The sequence below is a fragment of the Pteronotus mesoamericanus genome, unplaced genomic scaffold, assembly GCF_021234165.1.
Source record: "Pteronotus mesoamericanus isolate MK-2021 breed Mesoamerican mustached bat unplaced genomic scaffold, CSHL_Meso_final contig_57, whole genome shotgun sequence".
Lineage (NCBI taxonomy): Eukaryota > Metazoa > Chordata > Mammalia > Chiroptera > Mormoopidae > Pteronotus > Pteronotus mesoamericanus.
The window spans coordinates 130,394-158,359 of NW_026555203.1; the positions used below are offsets into that span (position 1 = coordinate 130,394).

Below are 27,966 nucleotides of genomic sequence, written 5' to 3' on the forward strand. Positions count from 1 at the left end.
TCACGTACACCTCTGGAGGAAACGACGGTGGCCGGCAGGGCTCTACGGTGACGCACTCTCGCATCTCAGCGCTCCGGCAGTTCTCTTTCCGCGGCGCATTTTGCTCGCTATTTTCGGCGGAGCTCCAGGCGTGCAGTAACACGAAGCAGCCCCCACGCGACTCAGAACGCCGCGGCCTTTTTGGAGCTCAGAACCTGAAAATGGCAGAGCAGCTTCCGCCAGGAAAGGCGACAGATCAGGTGTGCACCTTCCTTTTCAAAAAGCCTGGGCGAAAGGGGCCTGCAGGCCGCAGGAAGCGCCCGATCTGCGACCAAGAGCCCGGAGACAGCAGCAACAGCAGCAGTGACGAAGGCAGCACTGTAGTTCGCCGGGAAAAGAAGCGGGCGACCCACAATCCCATGATACAGAAGACCCGTGGCAGTGGTAAACAGAAGGTGCTTTACTGCAACTTGAGTAGCGAGGAGGAGGAGGAGGCGGAGGAAGGGAACGGGAACAAGCCTGAGGCTCTCCGTGTGTTTTACAAGTCGACCCGCTCGGCGAAACCCGTGGGGCCAGAGGATATGGGGGCGACTGCTGTCTATGAGCTAGACACAGAAAAGGAGCGTGACGCACAAGCCATCTTTGAGCGCAGCCAGAAAATCCAGGAGGAGCTGAGGGGCAAGGAAGATGACAAGATCTATCGGGGAATCAATAACTATCAGAAATACATGAAGCCTAAGGATACGTCTATGGGCAATGCTTCCTCCGGAATGGTGCGGAAGGGGCCCATCCGAGCTCCCGAGCATCTGCGTGCCACCGTGCGCTGGGATTACCAGCCCGACATTTGTAAGGACTACAAGGAGACTGGCTTTTGCGGCTTCGGAGACAGCTGCAAATTCCTCCATGACCGATCAGATTACAAACATGGGTGGCAGATCGAACGTGAGCTTGATGAGGGTCGCTATGGTGTCAATGAGGACGAAAACTATGAAGTGGGAAGCGATGATGAGGAAGTACCATTCAAGTGTTTCATCTGTCGCCAGACCTTCCAAAACCCAGTTGTCACCAAGTGCAGGCATTATTTCTGCGAGAGCTGTGCACTGCAGCATTTCCGCACCACCCCACGCTGCTACGTCTGTGACCAGCAGACCAATGGCGTGTTCAATCCAGCGAAAGAATTGATTGCTAAACTGGATAAGCATCAGGCTGCAGAAGAGGATGGTACTTATGATTTTCCAGAAGACCCCGATAAGGGTCCAGTTCCCATTACTTAGTTTTCCCATTATTCTCCAATCTCAAAATAAATATTTTGGAAATCTTAATTTGTGTCCTTCCTTTCTAGGGAAAGTGACAGAGGAAAAGGCAGGTGGTGAAGTAGGTTCCTGGATAGATGGCTTGTGAAAGCATCAAGGTAGGTATAATCTGTATTTTTACCTAGTATAAATGCTGCCTGTGTGTCACTTTTCAGAACTCTTTGTATTAAATTACAAGGGTGGGAGAAGTCTGAGAAAAGAGCGAGAATTTGCTTGAAATTTCTGACCAAAGGTGTGATGAAAGGAAGAACCGAACCTATTTATTATTTCACATTTCTGTATCACTTAATGATTTATTTTTATGCACTATCTCTATTAGGAGCCTGTGCTATAGATGTGTTTGTTTGGGACAGGTGGCTAGCACCACAGAATGCATGGGAATGGAAAATGGCCCTTACTCTCTTTGAAGCACCTACAGTAACCTCTCCCCTTCCATAGATGATTGAAATGATCTATGCTGTGCTGTCCAATATGATAGCTGCTGGCTTTATGTGCTGTGAAGCACTCAAAATGTGGCTGATAGCCACCATATTGGACATTTTAGCCCTCGACTGAACCTGGGAACATGCAGAGGGCAAAAACCTAAGACAGTCATACCTCGATACTCGTCTGCTTCAGAACTCATCAAACCCTGTACTCCTCGCATTTTGATGAGAAAAAAAAATGTTTCAGCACTCGGCACTTGCTCGGGACTTGTCGCATTTGCTAGAACTTGTATGAGTCACGTCGCCTCCTGGCAAGAGAAAATGCTTCATCATACGGTACTCGTCGGTTTTGACACTCATGAGTTCTGGAACAAATTAAGGACGAGTACCAAGGTACCACTGTATTTATAATGCATTGTCTGAAACTGTCTTCACCGACCCTGTAATATTGTTGGCCACGCACTTTTAATCTATGTGTCTGTATTCCTAACTGATTTGTGAATTCCTGTGATTAGCCCAGTGCTTGGCATATAAGAGGCCCTTAATAAGCCAGAAAGGTTTCAAAAGGGAGAGTGGAGCCAAAGTCTTGAGTCCAAGCTGAGGAGCTTGACTTTATTGTGTCGGTAATGGGGAGATAACAGAGTTTTGGGGAAGAGAACACAATCAGACTTTTTAAAAATGTGGTTGCAGGCTATCAGATAGATTGCAGGGATATGGATGACAAGAGATAGGGAGGCCAGTTAGGCCAAATGATTAGTAAATTTTTATTGATCTGGCTAGAATTTGGACTGACCCCAAGAAAGAAATGCAAGAATAAATTGAGCGTTAGGGTTTTATTCATTTTCTATTCATATCATGAGTCCATTTAAAGATATTTTTAAAGGAGCTATTCTGTATCAGGCACTGTGCTTGGCATAGGGGATATTAGCAAACAAAATGGACACAGTCCTATACTCATGGAGCTAGACATCAAACAGCGTCAGGTGTGATGAGTACAAGAGAAAAAGGGTACTGGGTTGACCTCTGGATAAACCCAATCCCAACTTTGACTGAGTTGAGAATTGCAAACTCACTTGATACATTGTAAAACATTTTTGTTTATTCTTGTTTACTTGCATTTCCATAAAAATTTTAGGCGCTGTCGGGTGGCTCAGTTGGTTAGAGTATCATCCAGATATGCCAAGGTTGCAGGTTCAAAGCCCCGTCAAGGCATGTGCAGGAATCAACCAATGAATGCATCAATAAGTGGAACAACAAATTGATGTTTCTTTCTCTCTCTCTCATCCCCCCTCCCTCTGCCTGTCCCTCTCCCTCCCTCCTTTCTTCTCTCTAAAATCAATACATTTTTAAAAAATTACATTCATCATGTCACCTTCTGCAAAAACATGATGGGATTTTGATTAGGATTACATTGAAATTATAAATTTGGAATAAACAGATTTCCTATACCCATATGCCTGCTACTGTTAGTAAAATCACAATATCAACAGTGGTACACACTATTAACTACAGGCCTTATTCAAATTTTTTTAATTGCTCTACTAATGTCCTCTTTCTGGACCACAGTGCCATCTAGGGTCACACATTGCAGATAGTTGTAATGTCTCCTTAATCTCTCTTATTCTGGAAGAACTTTCAATCTTTGTAATTCCTGTCCTTGACGCATCTGAAGAACGCTGGCCAGTTATTTTGTAGCTACCTCCCAGCTTTGGTTTGTCTGATGTTTCCTTATGATTAAATTCAGATTATTCATTTTTAAAAGGAAAACCATAGGAGAGATGCTGTACTCTTCTCAGTGTATTAATGTGAAACATTCTGTAACACAATGTAAAAAGTATAGTGGGGATACATGAGATACTTGAGAGGCCCACTGGGAAAGGGCTTAGGAAAGCATCACACAGGAAACAGCATTTAAGGGATGAAACAAAGAGAGCCAAACAGGAAACAGGAGCACGTACTGCCATGGAGGGCAAAGGAAGAGTGTTCTTAAAAAGTCTCACGGAGCCCTGGCTGGTATGGCCTAGTGGATTCAGCGCCAGCCTGTGAACCAAAGGGTCACTGGCTAGATTCCCAGTAAGGACACGTGCCTGGGTTGCAGGCCAGGTCCGCAGTAGGGGGCACGCAGAGGCAACCACACATTGATGATTTTCCCTCCCCCTCTCTAAAAATAAATAAAATCTTTTTTAAAAAGTCTCATGGAAAGAAATATGGCAATGAGTAGCAAAATAATCATTAAAATGGTTAATTTTAAAAAATATTCCTGAGAATTTGTACTAAAAATGTTATTCAGAACCAGAATAAAGCTTTATGGAAAAAGATATATAGTGAATAGAAAAATGTCTAGTCATCAATTGGGAACATTGCTTATTTTTTTTTTTATTATTGTTCAGTTACGGTTGTCCCACCTTTTTCCGAGTTCCTCTCCCTTGCCCCACCCCTTGCACCCCAGTTCCCATAGTCAATCCCCACCCCATTTCCATGCCCATGAGTCCTCTATTTGTGTTCCTTTGCTTGCCCCCTCCCCGTCTTTCCCCAGGTTATCCCCCTCTCTCCTCCCCTCTGATCCCTGTCTGTCTGTTCTTTATCTCCATGTCTCTGGTTCTATTTTGCTCATTTGGTTTGTTGATTAGGTTCCACTTATAGGTGAGATCCTGTGGTATTTGCCTTTTACTACCTGGCTTATTTCACTTAGCGTAATGCTCTCCAGTTCCATCCATGGTGTTATGAAGAGGAATTCCTCCTTTCTTTCTGCTGTGCAGTGTTCCCTTCTGTAAATGTACCAATTTTTTGATGCAGTCATTTACTGATGGGCACTTAGGCTGTTTCCAGCACTCGGCTATTATAAATAGTGCTGCTGTGAACATAGAGGTGTATAGGTTCTTTTGAATTGGTATTTCTGGATTCTTAGGGTATAATCCCAGCAGTGGGATCACTGGATCAAAAGGCAGCTCCTTCTTAGTTTTTTGAGGAAATTCCACACTGTTTTCCACAGTAGCTGCATCAGTCTGCATTCCCACCAACAGTGGACTAGGGTTCCCTTTTCTGCACAACCTGACTAGCACTTATTATTTGTTGATTTGTTAATGGTGGCCTTTCTGTTCACTGTGAAGTGGTATCTCATTGTGGTTTTAATTTGCATCCCTCTGATGACTAGTGATGTTGAGCATTTTTTCATGTGTCAGTGGGCCCTCTGTATGTCCTCCTTGGAGAAGCGTCTGGAACATGGCTCACTTGTAATGGCGTGAGTCTAGGAAATTGGTTACTTTTCTCTTTGGACTTTTGTGTCTTGAATGTTTTGAGATTTTTACACTATGTTTAAATAGTAAAGTTATATTTCTGGGGGGGAAAGAAAAAGATATACATTGAATTGTTGCTATATATTATGTAAGCTGAGAGAAAGGGTCCAGGAGAAAACAAGATGAAAGGGAACAAATGCTGCCGCTGACTAAATTCTAAAACGTAGCTAGAATTGAGATGGGATGGGATTAAAAGCATATATCAAGAAGTTAGTCTTATAGAGCTGAAAGAAGAGGAGAACGGTAACATTTGTCTACTACTGCGCATGTTTTTTAATACCTGTCTGTGAATCTTTAAGAGGATATACAAACTATATGCAAATGAGCATTATTCTTGGGATCCACAGCATTCAGTAGATTCTTAAAGGGAGCATAACTCCACAAAAGTGCATAAATCAATGGTGTGCTTAAGGTGTTTTTCATGTTTACATATTTATGATTATATTTTTTAAAAGTCAGAACAGTCATCTTCAGGATTACAATTTTGGACCGGTCCAGAGACTAACAATACAAGACTGATTCTTCTCAAGAATGCACCATTTTATTTATTATAAGAACTCTTAGCTTTTCTTTCTTGTTTTTTGTCACTTTTAATCAAATGGTGCAACTTCTTCATAGGTGGAAACGAAATAGTTGTTCTAAAATTTTTTTAAATTTTATTTGGAATATAAAAAGCATGCCAACAGAGATGAGATTGCAGCTGGACTCTGAAGGAGCTAACCTAGTTTGATGTCAGAGGATTTTCCCCTCGGAAATGACCCTAGTGGGAGACAGAATATCCCAGGCAGAGGGTTAAATATTGGGTTGGCCAAAAAGTTCATTTAGTTTCTTCCGCACAATGGCTCTAGTAGTGCTTAGTTGTCTTTAACGTATTGGAAACAATTTTGTTAGATTGTATTGTGACAGCTGTCATTATCAGCATGCATTTTTTAAAACTTATCAAAACTGGTGAATTTTTGTGCAGCCATTTTAATATTGAAGTTGGAAGAAAATACAAACATTTTTGGCATATTATGTTTTATTATATCAAGAAAGGTAAAAATGCAACTGAAGTGCACAAAAAGATTTGCGCAGTGTAATGAGAAGGTGCTGTGACTGATCAAACATGTCTTAAGTGGTTTGTGAAGTTTCTTGGTACTATTGACATTTTGGCCAAATAATTCTTTGCTGTGGGGCTGTCTTACTCATTGGAAGATGTTTAGCAGCACCCCTGGCCTCTACCCACCGGAAGCCAATAACGGGAGATAGCCAACATACTGAAAATAGCCAAGTCAATAAAGTTATTGGTGAAAATGAAAAGTGTGTCTTTTCTTTTATGGAAAAAACTAAACAGACTTTTTGGCCAATCCAATATACACTGACAACCTGAAGTGAGAGACTGGTTTCAGGTCAGAACTCAGAGCAGTCCAGGATGGCTGGAGCCAGGTAGTCAGGGCCAAAGAACAGACACCTTGCAAGTCATGTTAAGGACTTTGGACTTTATCTGAAGGGTGGAAGGATGCCTTCAAAGGTTTTAAGAAAGAAATCAAAATGACCAGGTTGCAATTTTATAAAGATGACTCTGCAGTATGGGAAATGGATTGAAGGAACCAGACATGAGACAGGGAGATCGGTTAGGCTGGTGCACTAGTCCCGGTATCATGATGACAGGTCAGGTACTGATTGATTTAAGCACTGGAGTTAGAGCCATAACAAAACACTCAAGTCCCTCCTCTCAGAACTTACACAAAAGACAGTAACAGATTTATACATATGTATACATGATATCAGGCTGAGATAAGTACTATGAAGGATAATAAAGCAATGTATAGGGATAGTGCAATAGTATGGGGAATGCTCTTTTATACAGGGTGAGGAGGGAGGGCCTCTTCTGATAGGTAACATTTGAGCAGAGACCTAAACAAAGCAGGTATCTGGCCGAAGAGCCTTCCAGAAAACACCCATGTGCAAAGGCTCTGAGGCAGGAAAGGACCGGACATGTCCTAGGAAGAGTGAGGAAGACATATAATTGGAGTGGACTCAAGGAGGAGGACAGAATTCTAAGACTAGGTAACAGAAGTAATGGAGGTGGGGGCAGACTGTTAACAGCCTTATTCTCAGTGTGACAGAGAGCTGCTGGCAGGTTTTGAGCAGAGGAATGACATGATCTGATACTGGCTTTAAAAAGGATCCTTCTGGAAGTTTTGGGGGAATAAAGGAAATGTTTTATATCTTAATTGGGATATCTGTTACACAGGTGTCTACATTTGTCCAAACTTAGGAATGTACGCTAATCTGTATTTCTTTGTATGTGATTATATCTCATTACGAAATGTCTTCCAAGTCAAAGGAGGAGAAAAAAACAAAACAAAACTCTGGTTGCTAGGTAGAAACTAAAACAGGCCAGGACAGTCAAAGGATGAAGGGGACAGAATACCTAGAAGGCCACTGTCTTTTTCCAGGTCATAGATGATAGTTGTTCAAACCAGATGGTGGTAAAAAGGGGTAAAGGTAAAACTAACAAGGAAGGTTTCCCAGTAAGTTAGATAAGGGGTGTGAGACAAAGAGAAAAATCAGGGTGGCTTCCAAGATTTTTGACCTGAGCAACCAGGTAGAAGGTGGTACCACTTAGTGATATGGAAAGATGCACATATAGAAAAGTTGCACATAAAGCACAGTTTTGCAGTATAACAAGTAATTACATAGGACCACCTGCATAACTACCACAGGTCAAGAAATACAAAACTGTCTCAGATAAGAAAAAGCTGAAGGAGTTCACCACCACATCAGCATCACAGGAAATGTTAAAGGGACTTCTTTAAGAAGAAAACAAGGATAAAAATATGAATAATAAAATGGTAATAACCAGGTACTTACCAATAATTACTTTGGATGTAAATAGATTAAATGCTGTAGCCAAAATACAGGGTGGCTGAATGAAGATGAAAATAAAGACCCACACATATGCTGCCTAGAGAACCACTTCAGATCAAAAGGCACACAGAGACTGAAAATAAATGGATGGAAGAAGCTATTTCAGGCAAATGGATTTTTTTTAAAAGCTGGGGTAGGATACTTATATCAGACAAAATAGACTTAAAACAAACTCTGTAACAAGAGACAAAGATATGGAAGCAACCTCAGTATCCATGATACACGCTCAGATATGCAATGGAATATTCCTCAGCCATAATAAAGAATGAAATCTTACCATTTGCAACAAGATAGATGGACCTAAAGGGTATTATGCTAACTGAAATAATTCAGAGAAAGACAAATACCATGTGATATCACTTATATGTGAACAAACAAAACAGAAACGAACTCATGGATACAGAGAACATTTTGATGGTTGCCATGTGGGGGGGGGTTTAGGAGGTTGGGTGAAAAAGGTGAAGGGATTAAGAGGTACAAATTGGAAGTTACAGAATTGTCATGGGGATATAAAGTACAGCATAAGAAATATAATCAATATATATGGTGTTGGTAATATATATGGTAATAACTATATATGGGGTTGGGGAGTACTAGAGTTATTGGAAGGATCACTTTGTAAGTTAAATAGGTACATAAATGTCCAAGCACTATGCCGTACACCTGAAACTAATACAATATTGACTATCAACTATAATTTAAATATAAATTTTTTAAAAACCAAAAAAAAAAAAACACATAGTATTGAGGTAAGGAGCAAAACAAAAGATGTATGAAACCCAGGTCCTATTTTGTTTTTTAGCTTAATATAAAAAATTAAATCACAAACAGGGCCCATTATATGTTAACCCACTAAAATTCTTCTTTCCCAATTAGAATAAAAGTTTATGAGTTTTGAATGAAAGTTTCTATACAAATTAGGTGTGACTATTGGCAAGGGAGCAGAAAGGTATAGTTATGCATTTACTTAGAGATACAAAGTTGTGTTTAAACTTGATAAAGCAGCCTTAAGAGTCTTTCTTGGGTACTGCTTACACATTATTTTTTTTCTGATTGCAGTCATGCAATATGATTCCATTTGGGATTTCAAGCAAAGTTGGAATGCTGTAATCTCTAGGAAACAAATAGTGTTTAAGAGGAAAAAAAGGAATGTGATAATTCTGGTTATCACTCCCTCCCTCTCACCAAACCAAGGATAATGTCTGCTTACTATCTCGCCTTTTTCATCTCCCATTTACCCTCTTTTGTATCAGCTTCAGTGACATAATTCACATATCATGTAAATATCATCTCTCATTCACCATTTTAAAGAATACACTTGAGTGGCTTTTAGTATATTCACAAGGTTATGCAAGCATCGCCATCTAATTCAAGAACATATTGAACACCTCCAAAAGAAACCCATCCCCGTTAGCAGCCACTCTCCATCATTCCCCTTTGCCCCCTACCCCCTCCTCCCAGCAACCACCATTCTCCTTTCTGTCCTATATTTGCCTCCTCTGGACATTTCTTATCAATGGAATCACATAATATGTGGTCTTTTGTGACCGTCTGCTTTCACTGAGCATGTTTTCAAGGTCCATCCCTGTTGTAGCATGTATCAGTACATTCTTTAATATGGCTAAATAATATTCCATTGTATGGCTATGCTACATTTGTTTATCCATTCATCATTTGATGGACAGTTGGGTTGTTCCCACATTTTGGCTGTTATGAATAAGGATGCTATGAACATTCATCACACATTTTTCTGTGGACATTGTCATTACTTTTGAGGAGGTACCTAGGAGTGGAAATGCTAAGTCATATATGGTAACTCTCTTTAATCTTTTTAAAAACGTTCTTTACTGAAGTGGAATTCACATAACATAGAATTAACCAATTTCACTGAACAATTAAGTGGTATTTAGTATATTCACAGTGTTCTAAAGCTACCGCAGGTATGTAGTTCTAAAACATTTTCATTGCCACAAGAAAACCCTGTACCTCTTAAGCAAATGCTCCTCATTCTCTCCTTTCTCCATCCCCCAGAAGCCACCAACTTGCATTCTATTTCTATGGATTTAGCTATTCTAGATATTTTATATAAATAGAATCATATGATATGTAATCTTTTGTGTCTGGCTCCTTTCACTTACAATAATGTCAAGGTTAATACACATTGTAGTATATATCAGTACTTCCTTATAGGGGCTGAATAATACTCCATTGTACAAGGTCTGTTCATATCCAGCAATGTAATATGAAAACTAGAGACATTTATTAAAATTGCTTGATACCCTGGTGCTGGAGCTCATAGGGAGTGAGTCTGATTAAGCCTGTATGTGGGTTTTTTAAGGGAAACTACTTGGGACTCTAGGAGTTTCTTCCACTGAGTGAGTCCCTGCTAGTTTTTGCAGCCAGAAGTTATGGAGACTTACCTTCCTGGCATGGAACCCTGCGAGGGGCTGGCGGGGGGGAGGGATGTGGAACTGGAACTCCTCACTCCCGAATTATCCCTCCTGAATTTTTTATCCACCGCACGTTGATGTGGGGACCAGTCCATTCCTCATCTACACCCTTCCTGCCAGCCTGGGTGGATGTGGTTTCTTCAGTTCTGTAGTTGTTGAACTTCCACTCTTCTTGATTTCTGATGGTTCTGAGAGATGGTTGTTCTATATTTTAGTTGTAATTTTGATGTTAAAAGTATTTTCTAATTTTCCATTTGATTGATTCTTTGAACCATTTTATAGTTGTTAATTTCTACATATATGTAAATTTTCCAGTTTTTCTCATGTTATTTTCTTTCTGATTTCAATCTCTTGTGGCTAGAGAACATACTTTGTATTTTTTTCATTTCCTTTAAAGTTATTAAGTCTTGTTTTATGGCCTACCATTTGGTCCATCCTAGAGGATGTTCCATGTACAATTGAAAAGAATATACTATTCTCCTGTTGTTGGGTAGAATGTTCTATGGGTGGAATGTGTCTCTTAGGTCTAGTTAGTTTATAGTTTGCTGAATTTTTCTGTTTCCTTTATCTTCTGCTTAGTTTTTCTATCCACTATTGAAAGTGGGATATTGAAGTCTCCAAAAAATTATTGTTGAATTGTCTATTTATCCCTTCATTTCTCCTCCATTTCTGTAAGTTTTTCCTTGAATTAATATTGGTGCTCTTTTATCAAATATATGTGTGTGTGTGTGTGTGTATGTGTGTGTACATACATATACACACACATAATGTATAACTTATGTGTAACTTTCCTATCTTCCTGTTGGAATGAGCCTTTTATCATTATAGAATGTCCTTCTTTATTTCTAGTAACATTTTTTGTTTTAAATCTATTATGTCTCATATTAGTATACCCACTTCAGCTTTCTTGTCATTGCTGTTTGCATGATAAATCTTTTCCTATCCTTTTACTTTCAGTCTGTTTATATCTTTGAATCTGAAGTGTTTCCTGTAGATAGTACATCAGGATATAGTTGGATCTTGTTTTTTAATCCAGTCTGACAATCTCTATTGATTGAGTTGTTTAACCCATTCACATGTAATGTTACTATTGATAGAGTTGGATATACATCTGCCGTTTTACTTCTATATGTGTGTATGTCTTATTTCATTTATGTTCCTCAGTTCTGCCTTTACTGCTTTCTTCTTCATTAAGTGAATATTTTTCTAATGTTGCATTTTAACTTATTTAATTTTTTTCACATTTCTGTAGTTATTTTCCTAATGGCAGCTCCAGGGCTTACCATATATGTCTTAATGTATCAGAATCAGCTTCAGATTTATATTAATTTAATTCCATTGAGATATGAAATATTATCCCTATATACCATATTTTGCCATGTATAATGCACTCTTGTGTATAATGCACACCTATATTTTTGGCCCAAACTTTCAGGGGGAAAAAAATCTTTCATCTTAATTTTTAAATTCAATTATTTATTCATTTATATTAAGAAACAAAACCAATTATCATATTCCAGGGCATATGGATATCATTATTGCTTTCTAGAGTTACACACTTTTAATACATAAGCATAAATAAAAGAGTTCAGAACACTTATATAGATACAGAATTAGTACTACCCATGTATAATGCGCATCCTTATTTTTCCTTCAAAAATTTGGGTTAAAAAAGTGCACATTATATGTGGCAAATTACAGTACCTGTATTCCCTTTTGCCCCCTTATGTGATAAAATTTTTATACATTACATGTATAAATGTTACAAACATAAAAATACATTGTTATATTACTTAAATGTAATATTATGACTTTTGAAAGAGCTAAGAAAGGATAACAAGTATATACTTAATACCCTCTGTTATACTAACCTTATTTATCATTTCCGATACTCCTTATTTGTTCTAATACATTTGAGCTACCATCTGGAATCATTTCCTTAGCCCAATATATCTTTGATCCACCCATATCCTTGGTGACTTTATTGGCATATATAACACATTTCTATATGTTATTGGACCAACAATACATTATATTCATATTATTTTATAGTTATTATTTAAACCAGTTAAGAGGAGAAGAAATATGCATTTATATTATCTTTAATAATTACATTATTACCTTTACCTTTGGTTTCTTTTTCGGGGGAAGAGGGTATGGATTTTAATTAATGTCGGGGGTCACTTGTTTTCAGCCTAAAGAACTTCCTTACTATTTGAATGAATTCTCAGTTTTTATTTACCTAAAGGTAATGTCTTACTTTCACCTTCATTTTTTAAAAATAGCTTTGCTCAATACAGGACTCTTGGTTGACTGGTTTTTTTCTTTAAGTAGTTTGAATTTATTATCCCACTTCCTTCTGGCTGCCATTGCTTCTGATAAATAGCTTTAAATCCTACTGGGATTCCCTTTAACTGCTGCATCACTTTTCTTTCGCTACTTTCAAATTTTTCTCCTTGAAACTGGATTTCAACATTTTTATTATGATATGTCCGTTTCTAGACCTTTCTGAGTTTATATTGGAATCCATTGAGCTTCCTAGATATTTTTCAGAAAATTGGGAGTTTTTAGCCATCATTTCTTCAAAAATATCCCCCCCTTTCTCCCTCTTCTCTCCTTGTTGCTTCTGTTGCATGTATGTTGGTTGACTCACATCCCACATTTCTCTGAAGATCTCTTCATTTTTCTTCATTCTTTTTTCTCTGTTCTTTAGATCTCTCTTTAAATTCACTAATTCTGACTATTCAGATCTACTATTGAGCTCTATATAGGCTGAATTGTCTCCCCCCCCTCCCAAAAGTCGTATGTCGAAACCCTAACCTCCAGTGCCTCAGAATGTGACTATTTGGATAGTGCCTTTAAAGGATGTGACTAAGTTAAAACACTAGGTTAGGGTGAGCCTAATCCAATCTGAGTGGTATCCTTAAATGAGGAAATTTGGACACACACAAAAAAGCCCCACCAAGGACACACGTATACAGAGGAATGACAGTGGGAGGACACGGTAAAAAGGCAGCCACCTGCAAGCCAAAGAAAGAGGGCTTAGAAGCAACAAAACCTGCAGAACCTTGATCTTGGAATTTGGAGTTCTAGCCTCCAGAATATGAGAAAATGAGTATCTGTTGTATAAGCTACCCAGCCTGTGGTATTTTGTTATGGCACCCCTGCCACACTAACATAAGCCCCTCTAGTAAGTTTTTCATTTCATTTACTATACTTTTCAACTCCAAAATATCCATTTGGTTCTTTATATAAATTTCAACCTATTGATACTGTCTGTTTGATATAACATTGTTATCATACCTTTCTCTTTTTTCTTTAATCATGGTTTCCTCTAGTTCTTTATATAAATATAAAGTATTGATAATGGATACTTTGAAGTCTTTGTTAAATCTGTCATTTGGACATTCAAAGGCAGTTTGTTACCTGCTTCCCTCCCTATGGCACTCCCCAGTGTGTCGGTTATACTTTCCTGATTATTTGCATATCTCATAATATTTTTGTTGGAGACTGGACACGGTAGGTGATACAGGGTCCAGCAGAAGTTAATGCCTGCTCGAGTGTGGTTGGTAGGTAGTAATATGGGTGTAATTATTTATAGTTTTCATTTGAACATTTCACCTAAGATGTCATATGGTGTGCTCAAGTGTGATACTGTTCTGTTACAGAATTACATGCTTATGATTTCATAATAGGAGATTTTGTAATTAAAAGAAGGGGCATTATTTGTGCTGGACCCTGTACATTAAACTGACTCATTGCAGGCCCCTCCACTCCCTCCTCAGAGCTTCTTGTTATTTGTGACTGGCTGGATTATTTTATTGAATTCTGTCCCTGCTTCCCTGGCCTCCATCCATCAGTGTTAAGTTTCAGTACAACTTTTGGCGTGCCGCAGTCACACTGATTCCACATTGGTTTTAACCGGTTTCTCTGCGTCTCTTTTCTGGACCACACTTACCTGTCAAATTCCACGAATTGCAGAATAATTGCTCTATTGTTTTCAAGAATACCCGCAGGCATAAATTGCTCTAAAACCTAATCCAATCAAATTAGAGCTCTTTTGAAAGAAGTTCCCTAGATGAGTGTTTAAGATTTGTCCTTAGCCCTGGAAGGCTTCTCCCAGCTGTCTCTTTACCCAGTTCTCTCCTGCAGATTACTGGGACTGCAACTTAGCCTATATCTGCTGAATCTACAATTTCCTCCCATTTACCTTTCAACACAACTTCCACCATTGTGGAGAATATCTTTAAACTGGACCTCTATCCTGTGTTGGAAATGTAGTTCCTTTGAAAGAGATTAGGAGCCATCTATTTTGTGAACTGCTTCTCCCCCCAGAAAAAATCTCCACACCAAGACTATGGAGTTGGAAGTTGGGTGAATGACTTGCTTCTTTGAGTGACATCACCATGTTAGGACCTGAATATTAAGGGGCGACAGGGGAGGTCCCAGCTTGCCTCTGCCGGTGTGGAACCATCTTACCAGCCAGAGCAAGGTTGATCAGGGCCCCATTACTTTCAGCGGCACCACGCTTAAGGTACAGTCCCTGTCCCACTAGAGGGGGCTGGGTGAAACAGCGGCCCCCCACCTGTCTCCTGAACTATCCTAGAACTTAGCCTTGGCCACAGGTAGCTGAAAGCAGGACGAGAAATGCTGATGTCCTTCCCCTTCTGGGTAGATAACCCCCCGCAACTGGGAGCCGCATGGGAAGGGAGTCCTGTATTCTTGGCTACACTCTGTAATGGAGTTTCCATCTCAGTGAGTTGGGAGGGGGAAGGGAGACTGCAGTTTTGGTTCAAATACCACAAGCTCTTTCTTTCCTTATGGAATCTTAGGTTTTTTTAATAGATGTGTTCTTCATTTGGTATATCAACATAAGAAACATCCAAGCATGTAGAGAATTTTTATAAGCATTTATTTGCGCTAAAATTGATTTCAGATGCTGGAAGCAAGATCTCAAATGCTCTGCAGAATGTCAATTTGTAGCTTCTTTTATGCATTTGGAATTAAGAAGGAAACAAAAGAAAGATCACCTGAGTGTGTGAGAAGGCAAGGCAGGATTGGGTTACAGGATAGGTAAGATTATATGCTCTCTTGAGGGTGATTATGCCTTTGAGGGGCAGGCATCTCAAAGTTGTATTAACTTAGATGCACAGGAACAATGGACAGGGCTTGCTTAAAAACCTTCCACTAAATAAGTTACAGGCCTGGGGCCTGACTTATTTAGATCCCATCCAGTAAGGAATTTATGACAGCATCCCATTTTCATCCACAGGTATATGCTCTTAGAATTATTCCCAGATACTATAAATGGTTGGTTTAAAAAAAAATCATCACTAACAATCTTCACTAATCTTGCTTCGAAACTGGAAAAGCCGGTGTTCCTGCTGTCACTACCAGAACCAGTATGTAGAGACAAGATTGGGTCTTTATGGGCACTTTATTCAGATGGCCAGTGATCTGAGAAGTTGGGGGGTTAGGTACCCTCAAAAACTGTCTCAACATCTCATTTCAAGCTGACGTTTTACAAGGGGAAGAAAGGAGTTTGGCCAAAAGGTTAACTGGATAAGAATTGCAGTCCAGCAGTGATTTTCCTAGTGTTCTTTATCTGTTGATCAATTCTACTTCTTTATCTTTTGATCAACAAATCTTTATCTGAGTAACCTCTGGAGTCATGCATTCCAGTTCCTGGAATAACAGCATTCCACACGCATTCCTCACTTAAGCATATCAACCAAGACTCAAATCTTTTTAACTCTTGAGTTGCCCTATGAGTTGTATTAATAGTTTTCTCTGAAGAATGGGCCCTTGGAGCACATCATGCTGCCGACAGGAAGTCAGTCCTTCCTCCCATTTCCTCTTTTAGCTCACCAAAGAGCCCTCCTTTGGCCTTAGCATTTTTGAACCACATTATTAATATTGGCCAGTGTCCTGTTCCCCTTTGCTGGGGGGCATACAGGAAACTGCGAGGGCATATCAAAATGTGTCTCTCTGGGGATATTATTTTAGGCTGGTTATTTTTTTAAAAACAGCAGACATGGGAGAAGCTCTAAAAACCAAGAAGAAGTTACCCTTTGTAAAAGGACATTTACACATTTGTAAGGGAAATCTTACAAATGTAAGGGTCTTTCCCTCACTGCCTCAGAAAGAGGATATCCAAATCTCTAGAAATTGTTACCAGTGATGATAATGACTTGGACTTAAATCTGCATAACAATCTTAGCCTTATTTACTTTGCTTTTCCTGGTAATCTCCCATAACTGGCTTTCCATTCCCAAGGTCGTCTTGTGACTTCAGCTGAAGGTGGTATATAAGGTAATGGCTTCCACCATTTGGGCAAGTTACTCAGTTTTTCTGGATCTCTCCCATATATACAGGAGGTATACATGTTATGAAACTTTGCTTTTCTCCTGCTAATCTGCCTCGTTTTAATTTGATTATTAGATTAGCCACAAGAACCAGCCAAAAAGAATCATTATGCCAAAGAGATATATTTTTGGGTGACAAATTGCTCCCCTCTGCCTGCTCCCACATGTGAAACTTCAAATAAGTTTAACATTTCAGAAGCGAAGTTGATAGATTGTTCCATATTGCATTAAACCAGTCTGTCTTGAAACTCGGTCAGTTCAGTTAAACGGTTATGTCTCATTTCAGTAGGCAGTCTTGCAGGTAGGCTTCAAAATTTAGGTCTATATTAGCCAAGCAACCAGGTAATTAATAAGAGGCATGTCCATGGAAACAAATGCGAAACAATGGTTAACGATTGCAGCAAATTACAAAAGTTTCTGAGCCAAGGGTACAGCCAGTCAAGATTTCTAGATGTCAGTGTTGAAACAGCTTTTGATGGAGTGAAGGCAGGTCATGACAAATCAGATTTTCTTGGTTTTCAGTTTGACTGTCTCTGGTGATCTTTCTGGAGCAGGCACAAAGATTGTCCATATATTAGCTATTGTGGAGATTCCCCTGGAAGTTTACATTAAGTCATCTAGTTTCAGTTTACAGCGCTAAAGGAAAAGGGGCCATTGTAGTTCTTAATGATTCCAGGTCAGAAGGGTAGGAGAAAATTAGATAGAAATGTGAGTTCGGAGAGCTATAGCCAAATATTTGAGGAAGCTGGAAGAATTTGGGACTCAGTCCAATTTACAGGTGGGAAACAAAATCTCAAAGACAATTAACTAGAATCTAATATCCAGAAGTGTGTATTATAGTTTCTACTGAAACATAATTTTTCTCTCTAAAATCACTCCCATTTTTACCAAAGACGGCCAAATTTAGACTAATTTGTTTGCAAAAAAATTTAGATTCAATAAACTTGTCCTGTTATTTACATAGGAGCAGCAAGAATAGCAATTAACTATATAGGCTCTTTTAAATGGCTTTACTGGAATTTTTCATAAGGAATCTTCAGATTGAACTTTAAAAGACCTCTCAAGGCCAGAAAAGCCAAGGCAAGGACTTGCCATCAGACTTTGCTTGCAGTATGTATAGGTGTGGGTGAGTTCCTCTCTTCTTCTTTTTTTTTTTTTAAGATTTTATTTATTTATTTTTAGAGAGGGGAAGGGAGAAAGAGAAACATCAATGTGTGGTTGCATCTCGCTCACCCCCTGCTGGGGACCTGGCCTGCAACCCAGGCATGTGCCCTGACTGGGAATTGAGCCAGCGACCCTTTGGTTCGCAGGCCTGCGCTCAATCCACTGAGCCACACCAGCCAGGGCATCTCTCTTAAAGTCACCATAACATCTTGAAGTTTCTGCATCTACCAAGAAATCACCTTCCTTACTCACCTGGTAAGACTAGTAGGAACCTTGTAAGCAAAGTGCCAAGCCAATATTTCCAAGGGTTTTATTGACTTCATAAGTCAATCTTAATTCCTTAAAGCTGTCTGGTCATATGTGAGTCAATGTATGTTTCTCTAATTTCACTTTCTGGTCAAAGCCTTGGTAATATAATCAGTTCCCAATTGTGTCCTATACAAGGAAAATAGATTATTATTGAACTTACACAAATAACTATATGACCATGAAAATAAAAATACAGTTTCTGAATTCTGGAGGGATCAAGTAGGGAAAAAAGAGAAATGTTTCAATTCTGCTTGCAAAGGTATAATTTATCAAATTGTTTTAAGTCATAGTTAGCTTAAGAGTAAAGGTTTCCTTATAGCTGAGAAAAAACAAAAATCAAAGAACCACCAATATTTGAAACAAAAGTCATAAAAATTGTAATCATCCTCATCAATTCATTCAGTCCCATATAATTAAGACTTGTTTCGCTTGAATCTGGTTTTTCCATTAGTTCTCCCAAGTTTGCCTGATGATTGAGGGTGATAGAGACTGTGGTAATTCCAAGAAGTTTGCAAGGCCTTTGTCAAGGTTCATATGATTTTTGCCCAATAAAGTGGGTGCCTCAATCACTAGAGACTGTGGAAGGTATTCATGAAGTGTAAAATACATTTTCTAAAAATTTCTTTGCCACTGTAAGGGCGTGAGACTTGCAGCAGAGGAATGCTTCGACCCATCCAGAAAATATACATAACAGTAAGAACATATTGGTAACCCTTAATAAGTAGTGGTTGAATGAAATACAGCTTCAATGCACTCTAATGGATGAGGACTGTAAAAACCAAAAAAATGAATTAAAAAATGGGATTTGCCAGGGAGCATTGCAGAACCAAGCCATTATCTTGGGTTTCCCATAGCCCCAACTTTGTGTTTAATTTACAGCCATTCTTTACCCATACAGTATATCCTAGAAGTTTATCATCACTTTATTTCACAGTACTCCCCATGCAATTTAACATACCAAATAAACCTAATCAGTTTACTATCTATTTTATAAATAGGACAAAATAATTTTTGAGATGTTCCAGCGGCCTTCTGGAACATCTCAAAGTTATTTTCAAGTCAAGAAAAAGATTCTATTTAAAATTTGAATTTGGGAAAGTTTGTCAAAGTATCAAAAGGTTTTAAAATACTTGACTAAATAGGATCATAGGTCATTATGAAAGGTTTTTAAAACAGAAAAGGTTTCATAATTGTTAGCAAAACTGTTCTTATTATTGAGATGACTCAGTGTTGGTTTTTTTTAAGGTTTTATTTTTAGACAGGGGTTGGAGGGAGAGAGGAAGAAAGAGAGGGAGAGAAACATCAATGCGTGGTTGCCTCTCACATGCCCCCTACTGGGGACCTTGTCTGCAACCCAGGCATGTGCAATCAACCAGAGACCCTTGGGTGCGCAGACCAGCACTCAGTCCACTGAGCCACACCAGCCAGGGCTGACTGAATTTTCTTAAGTAATCAAGAACATGATTAAAAACATAAAACACAGAATATTGTGCTGATAAAAAAATAGATTGTTTTCTTGGCAGAAAACTTTTCACAGTATCTTAGCAAGAGCACACAAATAAACCATAAGAAGTTTATTCTTTTAACAGAGAGAAAACCAAACTCTAATTTTGCATCAGCTTAACTTTGATATTTAAATTCACTCATTTAATTCATTCCAGTCTTACTTGACCACACATAAAATTTCCTTTCTCCATAATCTTTTCACAAACATACAACTATTTGCCCCATCTAATTTGTCTCTTGTTCTCTTACTCATTCAGAAATAATCAACTTATTTTCTTATAATTTCCCTCAAAAATGTACCTCTATACCTTATATCTTCCATTACTGAAAACATACCCTACTTTCCTTGCATTCTTAGTTGATTCACCTATTATTCCTAGTAGTTTCAGTTACATATATTGGATTTTTTAACCCCTAAAAACCTCAATTTCTAATGAAAACTAAGTAACTGAACTGTTGAAACTGATAGAAAATCATAACAGAATAGGTATACTAGAATTTAGCTTTTCGTTGAAATTACTAAAGTAGCTCTTTTAAGAGTCTTAGTTGCACTGGAAGGTAGTTATGTGCTGGGGTCTTGAGGCCTGAATATTAAGCAAGTTTCAGTAGCAACATATAAAAGTATACTTTGCTTAATATGATGAAGAATGTAATCTGTTAAGCATGGGATGTATAGCTCTGCTTTTGTTCCTGCTCTTAAGATAACGTCACTGACTCATAATCCCAAGATGTCTTGCAGAAATCTGTGAGCAGAAAAGACCACCTTGCCACAGTCATGAAGACCCTGGACAGGATGCCACCAAGAACTAAAAGGAGATCAAGAAAATTGCTGAAGCTCACACAAGAACTGACCGATCAACAAAGCCCACAACACTGAACCCCTTAATCATGCTTACTCATTATTTTTCTGCCTTTAAACACCCCAATTGTAAGCCATTGGTGATCCAGGTTTTTAAGTGATAGCTTCCAGTTCTCCTTGCATGGTGCCCTGCAATAAAGCTACCCTAATTCCTCCACTACAATTCTTGGTGTTCAGTGTTTGGTTCTTCTTGGGGGACAGCCACAAAAGTCTGAATTTAGGATTGATTCCGAAGAACTGACATGTAGCCTTATTCAAATTCATAAGAGCTTTAACAGGAGAAGTTTACACAGGCAAGGCAACTATTCCCAATGGTGGCCAGCCAGAGAAAAACCCACACCTCTCCCAGGACAGGATCCCTTTTTTAGAGGGTTAACAGGGTGGGTGGTCTCATAGACTACAGAAAGAATAATGCATTCCTAATTTAACAGATAAGATCAGGCAGTTATCACACTATATATAGTCATTAGCCTCCTGGGGGATGACATTTGTCTTTGGGTGACATTCCAATTTTCTGGGCAGTAATCCAAGCCTGACACTACAGAGTTAAACAGACAGTCCAACGTTTCCCAGAGGCCTTTGCTGCTAGACCCATATTGCATCTGAAGTGAGTTTCCCCGCACAGCTCTGCTGTGTGCCAGGTGAATGAACTCTTTTTATCTATAGCTTCTATTAAGATTTAATCAAATTTTGGTTTTACAGTACTGGGAAGGGGAAATGTTCCCCAACCAGACATAATATCCATTCCTATTCAAACATTCAGGTAAAGTGGATGTAACTTCTTTACATAATACATGCTTAATCCAACTTTCATATTCTTCTTAACCATACATTTTTGTGTTCTATCTAATTGTAGTCTGAATCAGGGATTCACTAATGATGTTTTGTCAATTTTTAACTTGATTAATCGGCTTAATGGCTGTCCCAAACCATTGCTGGTAAGATTTCTCATTACAGTTTTTGCCTTTGGGCTTTTTTAATTTCTTCAAATTGTAGTAAATAGATATGACATGATTGGGGCCCTTTAAGGTTGAGGGACTAAAAGGGGATCTCTTTGGCCTGCCCAACTGTAGGTTTAAACCACAGCAATGTCCACTTACCCCATGTCTTAATAATCATCTAAAGATTTCCACCCTGCCAGGACGAGTCCTGTGAACCTTCCCTTTCTGTTTCCTGTTTCTTTTGCTCCTATCAATATTTGCATTATTCACCTTATTTCTTAATACCCTTTTGTAAAATAATTCCAAGAGCCTCTTGACTCTCTCCTGGGCCTCTTCCCATTCTCCTATTAATTAACCTAATGCTTTTATTAGCATCTATAAGACCCATGAGGGAAGCTGAGACAGCAGATTCAATAAGATTTCTCAACCTGATTATTGTTATAAGGCTAGTCATTATAATTCTTTGTATACACTTTTGAAATTTGGTCTTCTTCTAGGTACTCGTAAACCAACTGCTATGAAGAGAGCTCTCTAAAAATTTTCCAATTTAGAAGTTTTTTTCAATTCAAAGGGTACATCATCTGACCATTTGACAAGTAAGATCAATTAATCTCTACAGGAACTGAAGACAGTCTATACAGATAGACAGTCTGTCCAGAGTGGGGGGGAGTTTTCCCATCAGCCAAAATGGCAACAGGGGGAGATTCTGAAACAATGCATAGAAGGCTAGCAAAGTAATTGGATCGGAAAAGGCCCTTCCCCAACATCCGGTACCAGATTGTAGGGGTTGGACCAGTGTAAGGTAGGCACATGCAGCATAGAAGTCAAAATGGTGGAGGGGGGGAGATGCTGGACCAAAGAGGCCTGTCAGTCTAACCTGGGGAAAGAAGGAATTGGTTGAGAAGTAGATCCCCTGGAAGCATGCAAAAGTTTGGCAAGTTGATTTGTCATTGTGAGAAAGTGTCTGATCCATCCCACACCCAAGCTAATATAAGGCCAGGGGAACAAAGAGGCTCCTTGTTTGGGGCGAACTGGCTCATGACCTGCACCGGCACAGTGCACAGGCCTATTTTCTCCATAGGCCACATGTTTTTAACAGCCACTTGGCCCATGGCTTCCCACAGAGAGCCACTCATGCTCTCTTGCCCACCTGGTGATGCATATGCTGGTGCATTCACATGCTCTCTCCCCGGCACACACAACCTTGTGACCCTAGCAGCTGTCTGGCCCTTGGCTGCATGCTCCAGAAAGGACCCTGAAATGAACAGCAGCCAGATACCAGCTATGCTACCTGGATGTGGACTGTGACTGCTTGAGAGCTACCTGCAGGCTCCAAAGATCTGTACTTTAAATTGGTACAGGAACTCTGGATACTGGCTTTTGTCTTGATCTTGCGCAGGGGATGATCTTTGAGAAAGGAGTCCACCATTCTCCAGATGACACAGCATCTGAATAAAACCTCTTTACATTTACACCAGCATTTGCCTCACGAGTCTGGCTTTGGCGGTGACAGGCAGCCAGCTACTATTTTTTTGTGCAGTTACATACACGTGTACTTCTATTACATTTGTAGGTACAGTCAACAATTAACATAAATGAGAGGATTTGTGGTGGTTGTGCTTTGACGACTGTGGTGACGGGAAATTACTTTGATATCCCAAAGGTATGTTATCTTAGATGCAAAAAAATGACAGTTAAGGAAAAATACATTCCTAGGATATGACTACTTGCCATAAACTCCTTTTAGTTATTAGAAAATTTTAATTTCAGACCATCCTATGTGGTCACTTTGGCCTTGGAGTTTATAAGACCAATATGCAGGCCTCCCACGAGCTTGTCAGGTTTAGTAAGTAGACTCCCTTTTGTCTCAGTTCATTTACTCATTGAGTCAGCAGCCCTTTGCCAAATATTTACTTAAGGCTGTGCAGGAACTGGACTAGGCCTTAGGGAAACAGGATGAGAGGATGGTATCTGTCCTCAGGAAGATCACAGTTGACAGAGGAAACCGAAAAATCACATGAGAATCAAGCATTAACCGAGGCACGCACAGGATGCTGCGGGGTCACCCAGGGACAAGGGGCCGACTCTACCTGGGGGCATGGTGGTGACAGTTGGGTCAGGTCTGGAAGGGTGAGTAAGAGTTTTCCAGGCAGACCAGGAGGAGGAAGAGCCCTCCAAGCAGAGGGAGTAGCGTGGGCAAAGGCACGGACAGATGAGGGAGCACTGCAGGATCTCGAGCCGCGAGAGCAACGTGACCCGACTGATTCACTCTCTGACGCCGCGTCTGCGAGCTGTGCACTCCACGAGGAGGCGGCGGCGGGGGGGGGGGGGGGGGCGGGGCGGGGCCGGGCGGGGGACAGCAGTGAGGAAACCAGATCCCTTAACTCCCGGAGCTTCCATTCTAGTTGGAGAGATCCACGCAGAGCAGAGGGATGCAAATGAAGCGAGGGATGGCAACAGAGAGGCAGCAGAGGGCGGTTGGAGCCAAGGGTGGTCAGAGAAGGCCTTCCTGACCAAGTGACATTGGAGCAGACCAGCTGAAGTGAGGGAGCAGGCCTTGCTCATGAATGGGGAAAGGTCACACCAGGCAGCGGGGACTGCAGGTGCAAAGGCCCCGGGGTGGGAACGTGTTTGGTGTGATGTAGACACATGCAGGTGGGACTGGGAAGTACTGGAGCAGCATGAGGGGGTCGGGGTGGGGGAAGAAGTTGGTAGGAGATGGGGCGGGCGAGGTACAGAAGGACCCAATCATGCAGGGCCACGTGGACCACACCAAGGGGTGGAGCTCTCATTCCGAGTGGGACAGGGAGTGACTGCGGAGACTGCGTGTTGGGGTTTCCCTCACTGCATGAGAGGGAAGTGAGGGGTCAGCAGGATGCAAGCGTTTTCACCCAAACAACCGGAAGGAGGGAGAGGCTCTTACATGAGGTGGAGGAGGGAAGAGGGAAGCCGAGGAGGACTTCAGGTTGGACGTGCTATGCCATGCGGGAGAGCCCATGAGACCGCGCCAACTGGAGCTGTTGAGAAAGCAGCTGGGCGTGTCTGCCTGGAACCTGAGCAGGGGCCAGGGCAGCGCCGCTGATGCAGGGGGGCCCTGAAAGACCTGAGGCGGGATGTGCCCCTGGAGGCAGTGACTGCACAGGCAGAAGTGGTCCAGGGCCCAAAGCCTGTGCCTCTCCACCCTCTAGACCCTACAGGATTAAGAGAGGAGGAGCCAGCAGGAGGCGCTGGCTGGTCGGTGAGTGAGATGAAAGGAAAAGCAGCCGAGCACGGTGTCCCAGACGCCAAGGAGAGCCCGAGTCCCAAGGAGAACAAGGTGATCAACTATGTCAAACGCCGCCTAGAGGCCCCGTGAGGTAAGGACTCTCCACCGGACTGGACGTCAGGAAGGGGGGACACAGAGAACGAAATATCCGCATACAAAAAATAAAAATCAATGGCACCCTGATCTTCCACTGTACACAAAAATCAACTAAAGATAAAGGCTCAAACATAGGACTTGCAAGTGTCAAACTTCTAGAAGAAACATAGGAGAAAATCCTATGACATTGGTCTTGACACTGATTTCATGGAAATGACACCAAAAGCCAAAAGCACAAATAAACAAGTGGAACTGCGTCAAACGAAACTAAACGGTTCTGCACAGCGCCTTAATTCCATCTCAAGTCCGTATAAGGAGAAGAAAAGTGTAGGTAAGGGGACTGGAATTCAGGGGAGAAGTTGATCAGATAAAAGCTGCAGCATTCTTTCCTCTGTGCCCGGGGCGATGCTCTTTATCTGCGTCCTGGGCAGTGGACATCTCACCCTGGAGCACAATGGCTCCGATACCATCTTGATTGCTTGCAGTCCTCCCGAGGCACAAAGGTGGGACCGCTTCTGGTCCCCTGGAGTCGAGGTGGGGCAAACCTCCAGTTCCTGAAACAATAGCGTTTGACGTGCAGTGATTACGAGGCTTATTAGCTATTACCCGAAACTAGAATTTTTCCAACATTTGAGTCCCCCATCACTCCCCCACTGCTCGTTTAAACTGTCTTGTATCTCTGAGATCAGTTTCATTTGGAAGTACTCATTTGGTTGTTGAGCACGTATGTTAGCATTAGACCGTCTGGTGGGGGGGCTTCGGAATACATTTCACTGCAGGTCCACATAAGAGAGCACGCTGTATGCGACAACAAGCTATGATAATGCGCAGAACAGTTTTGAGCACAACGGACAAAAGTTGCACACTCTCCAGCTGGGGCTACATTAGTGACTTTTAAGGAAAACCTTCCCCTATCCTTTCGAGTTATCGCAAGGCCCCAATTATAAACAGTGGAGTAGGCTATTTTCTTATTGATAGGCTGGAACAAAGTATACCTTCAAAGGCTTTCCAGGGAAGTACAAACACCTCGAAGACATGCAGTCAAAGTTTGTTCGACGTAAGTTCCTCCTGCATGACAAAATTCAGAGACGTTTAGCACATTTTTGCTACATACACCCAACTATTTTCATCTCATGTGAAGGGAACAAGTTCTCCATAACATGGGGTTAACAAAAAGTAATGAAAAGAAAATAAGTCATTGGTTCTGAAAGATGGCTTGCAGGTCTTCCTGTAGGTCACTGGTCCGTTGTTCTCCGGTGCTTTCTTTACTCTGGTGTGATGAACCCAAGGTTTGGTTTCTGCCAACGTCACCGCGGCGGGGATGGCGAGGAGTACGTCCCAAGGTTCGGTCCACTTTTGCTCTAGTTGGCTTTCTGGAGATGCTGTCCTCCAAGTCTTGGGAAGCACCTTCTCTCCAGGCTCAAAGGAAAGCAGCAAACCTGTCGGGGAGCGGTCTCTCATACAAGCAAGGTCGTTACTTACAGCTAAGGTCGGACTCAAATGGTGTGCATTTTCTTTGCCTTCACTTCTTGATCTGTATATACATATCTCCCACCCCATTCATAGCCTGAAATGGTCGCCCGTGCACAGTTGCATAAGGACTCGATCGACTCCCACTTTGAGGAGCCACCCTTATCCTGAGCAGGGCAAAAGGTAAAGCCTGATCCCAATGGAGGTGACTTTCTTGGAGCACCTTCGCTATGTTTTTCTTCAGCCTGTGATTCATCCTCTCTACCTTCCCGGGAGCCTGAGTTCTCTAGGCCACGTGGAGTCTCCGCTTGATGTCTAAAATTGACTAACCTGTGTAACTTTTCAAACAAAAGCAGGTCCATTATCGCTCTAGATGCTGCTGGGTAGGACAAAGCGAGGAATTATTTCCTTCGGTACGTCTTTCACTGCCTCGAGGATCTCTCCATTCTAGTAGGATAGGTTTCTACCCATCCTGAAAAGGTGTCAACAAAGACCAGCAGATATTTCCACCCTCGGACCCTTGGCATCTCGGTAAAGTCTATTTGCGGGTCCTCCAACGGGCTCCGTCCTTGGTATTGTTTCCCTTCTTTGTTTTGATGGGGATCTGCCTTGGGGTTGTTCTCCTGGCACAAGACACACCCAGCAATTATTGTTCGTATAGCTTTAGACATTCCAGGACCTGTGAGCCACAGTTTAACAGTGACTGGCCTCGTGCAAATGCTTCCTGACTGGCTCTAGTAATTGTTCAGGAAGCAGGATAACTCCTTTCTTCTTCTTCCTCCATCCACCGTCAGCTCCTTCTTCATCAAAACCCCAGCTCTAAGCCTGCAGTCAGACATTCAGGGTCGCATTGTGACAAGTCTGGAACAGGCACCAAAGGCATTAAAAACGCTCCTGGAGCAGCCTCGTTCGCTGCTCGATCAGCCAGATTGTTTCCTCCAGCCACTTCCGTGTCCTCTTTCTGATGCCCGGGGCACTGTGAAACTGCCACCTGGAAAGGTACCTGGACAGCCTCTAATAACTTTAAAATGTCTCCTGCACACTTAATCTCCTTTTTTATTGCAGGTTAACGGTTCTTTTTCCTTCCCGATGGAACCATGTGCACGCCAAATTAGGAAAGCACACCTCCAATCGATATACGCACTCACTCTCTTTTTGTGCGACAATTCCAGTGCCCTCGTCAATGGGATCAGTTCGGCTTTCTGAGCAGAGGTTCCCGGCAGTGCGGCCTGGGCCTCTACCATTCCTTCAAGAGTCACAACTGCACACCCAGCCTTTCTTTGTCCATATCACTGCTTCCACCTGCATAGGGAGTCCAGTCTGCCCCTTCTAGGGGACGGTCCTGTAAATCAATCCTGCTGGAATAAACTTCCTCAGTGATCTCAGCACAGTCGTGTATTAGCGCAGCCGAGTCAGGCTCCAGGAGAAGAGAGGCAGATTCTAACTTACAGTTTTGGGGGAGACACTGGGATTGCTGGGAAAGTTTGCGTGGTACCTGCCCGTTCTCACAGTGAGTCACACATTTCCCTTTTGCTCGAGCGGGCTCAGCACTCGGTGGGGAGCTCGCAGGTGGCTGACGCGACTCTCGAGCAGGGTGGCCACCCCTGGACAGCGT

The 27,966-nt window shown here is 41.3% G+C and overlaps 1 protein-coding gene across 2 annotated transcripts; it reads left to right on the plus strand.

Annotated features, from left to right (window-relative positions):
• The first annotated feature begins 17 nt into the window (after positions 1 to 17).
• On the plus strand, positions 18 to 20,734 carry RNF113A (ring finger protein 113A). 2 transcript variants are annotated; one of them, XM_054580309.1, is made up of 3 exons: positions 18 to 1,200; positions 1,322 to 1,390; positions 20,449 to 20,734. In XM_054580309.1, the coding sequence occupies exons 1-2, from the start codon at positions 201 to 203 to the stop codon at positions 1,378 to 1,380; spliced, it is 1,059 nt and encodes a 352-aa protein (XP_054436284.1). In that variant the 5' UTR covers positions 18 to 200; the 3' UTR covers positions 1,381 to 1,390; positions 20,449 to 20,734. The 2 variants fall into 2 exon arrangements, with proteins under 2 accessions (XP_054436284.1, XP_054436285.1); XM_054580310.1 differs by having other exon boundaries at positions 20,460 to 20,734.
• The last annotated feature ends 7,232 nt before the right edge of the window (positions 20,735 to 27,966 follow it).

Coding starts and splice junctions, on each gene's coding strand:
- RNF113A (XM_054580309.1), top strand. CDS start 201: ATGGCAGAGCAGCTTCCGCCAGGAAAGGCGACAGATCAGGTGTGCACC. Junction 1,201..1,321: donor TCAGGCTGCAGAAGAGGATG/GTACTTATGATT, acceptor CTTCCTTTCTAG/GGAAAGTGACAGAGGAAAAG.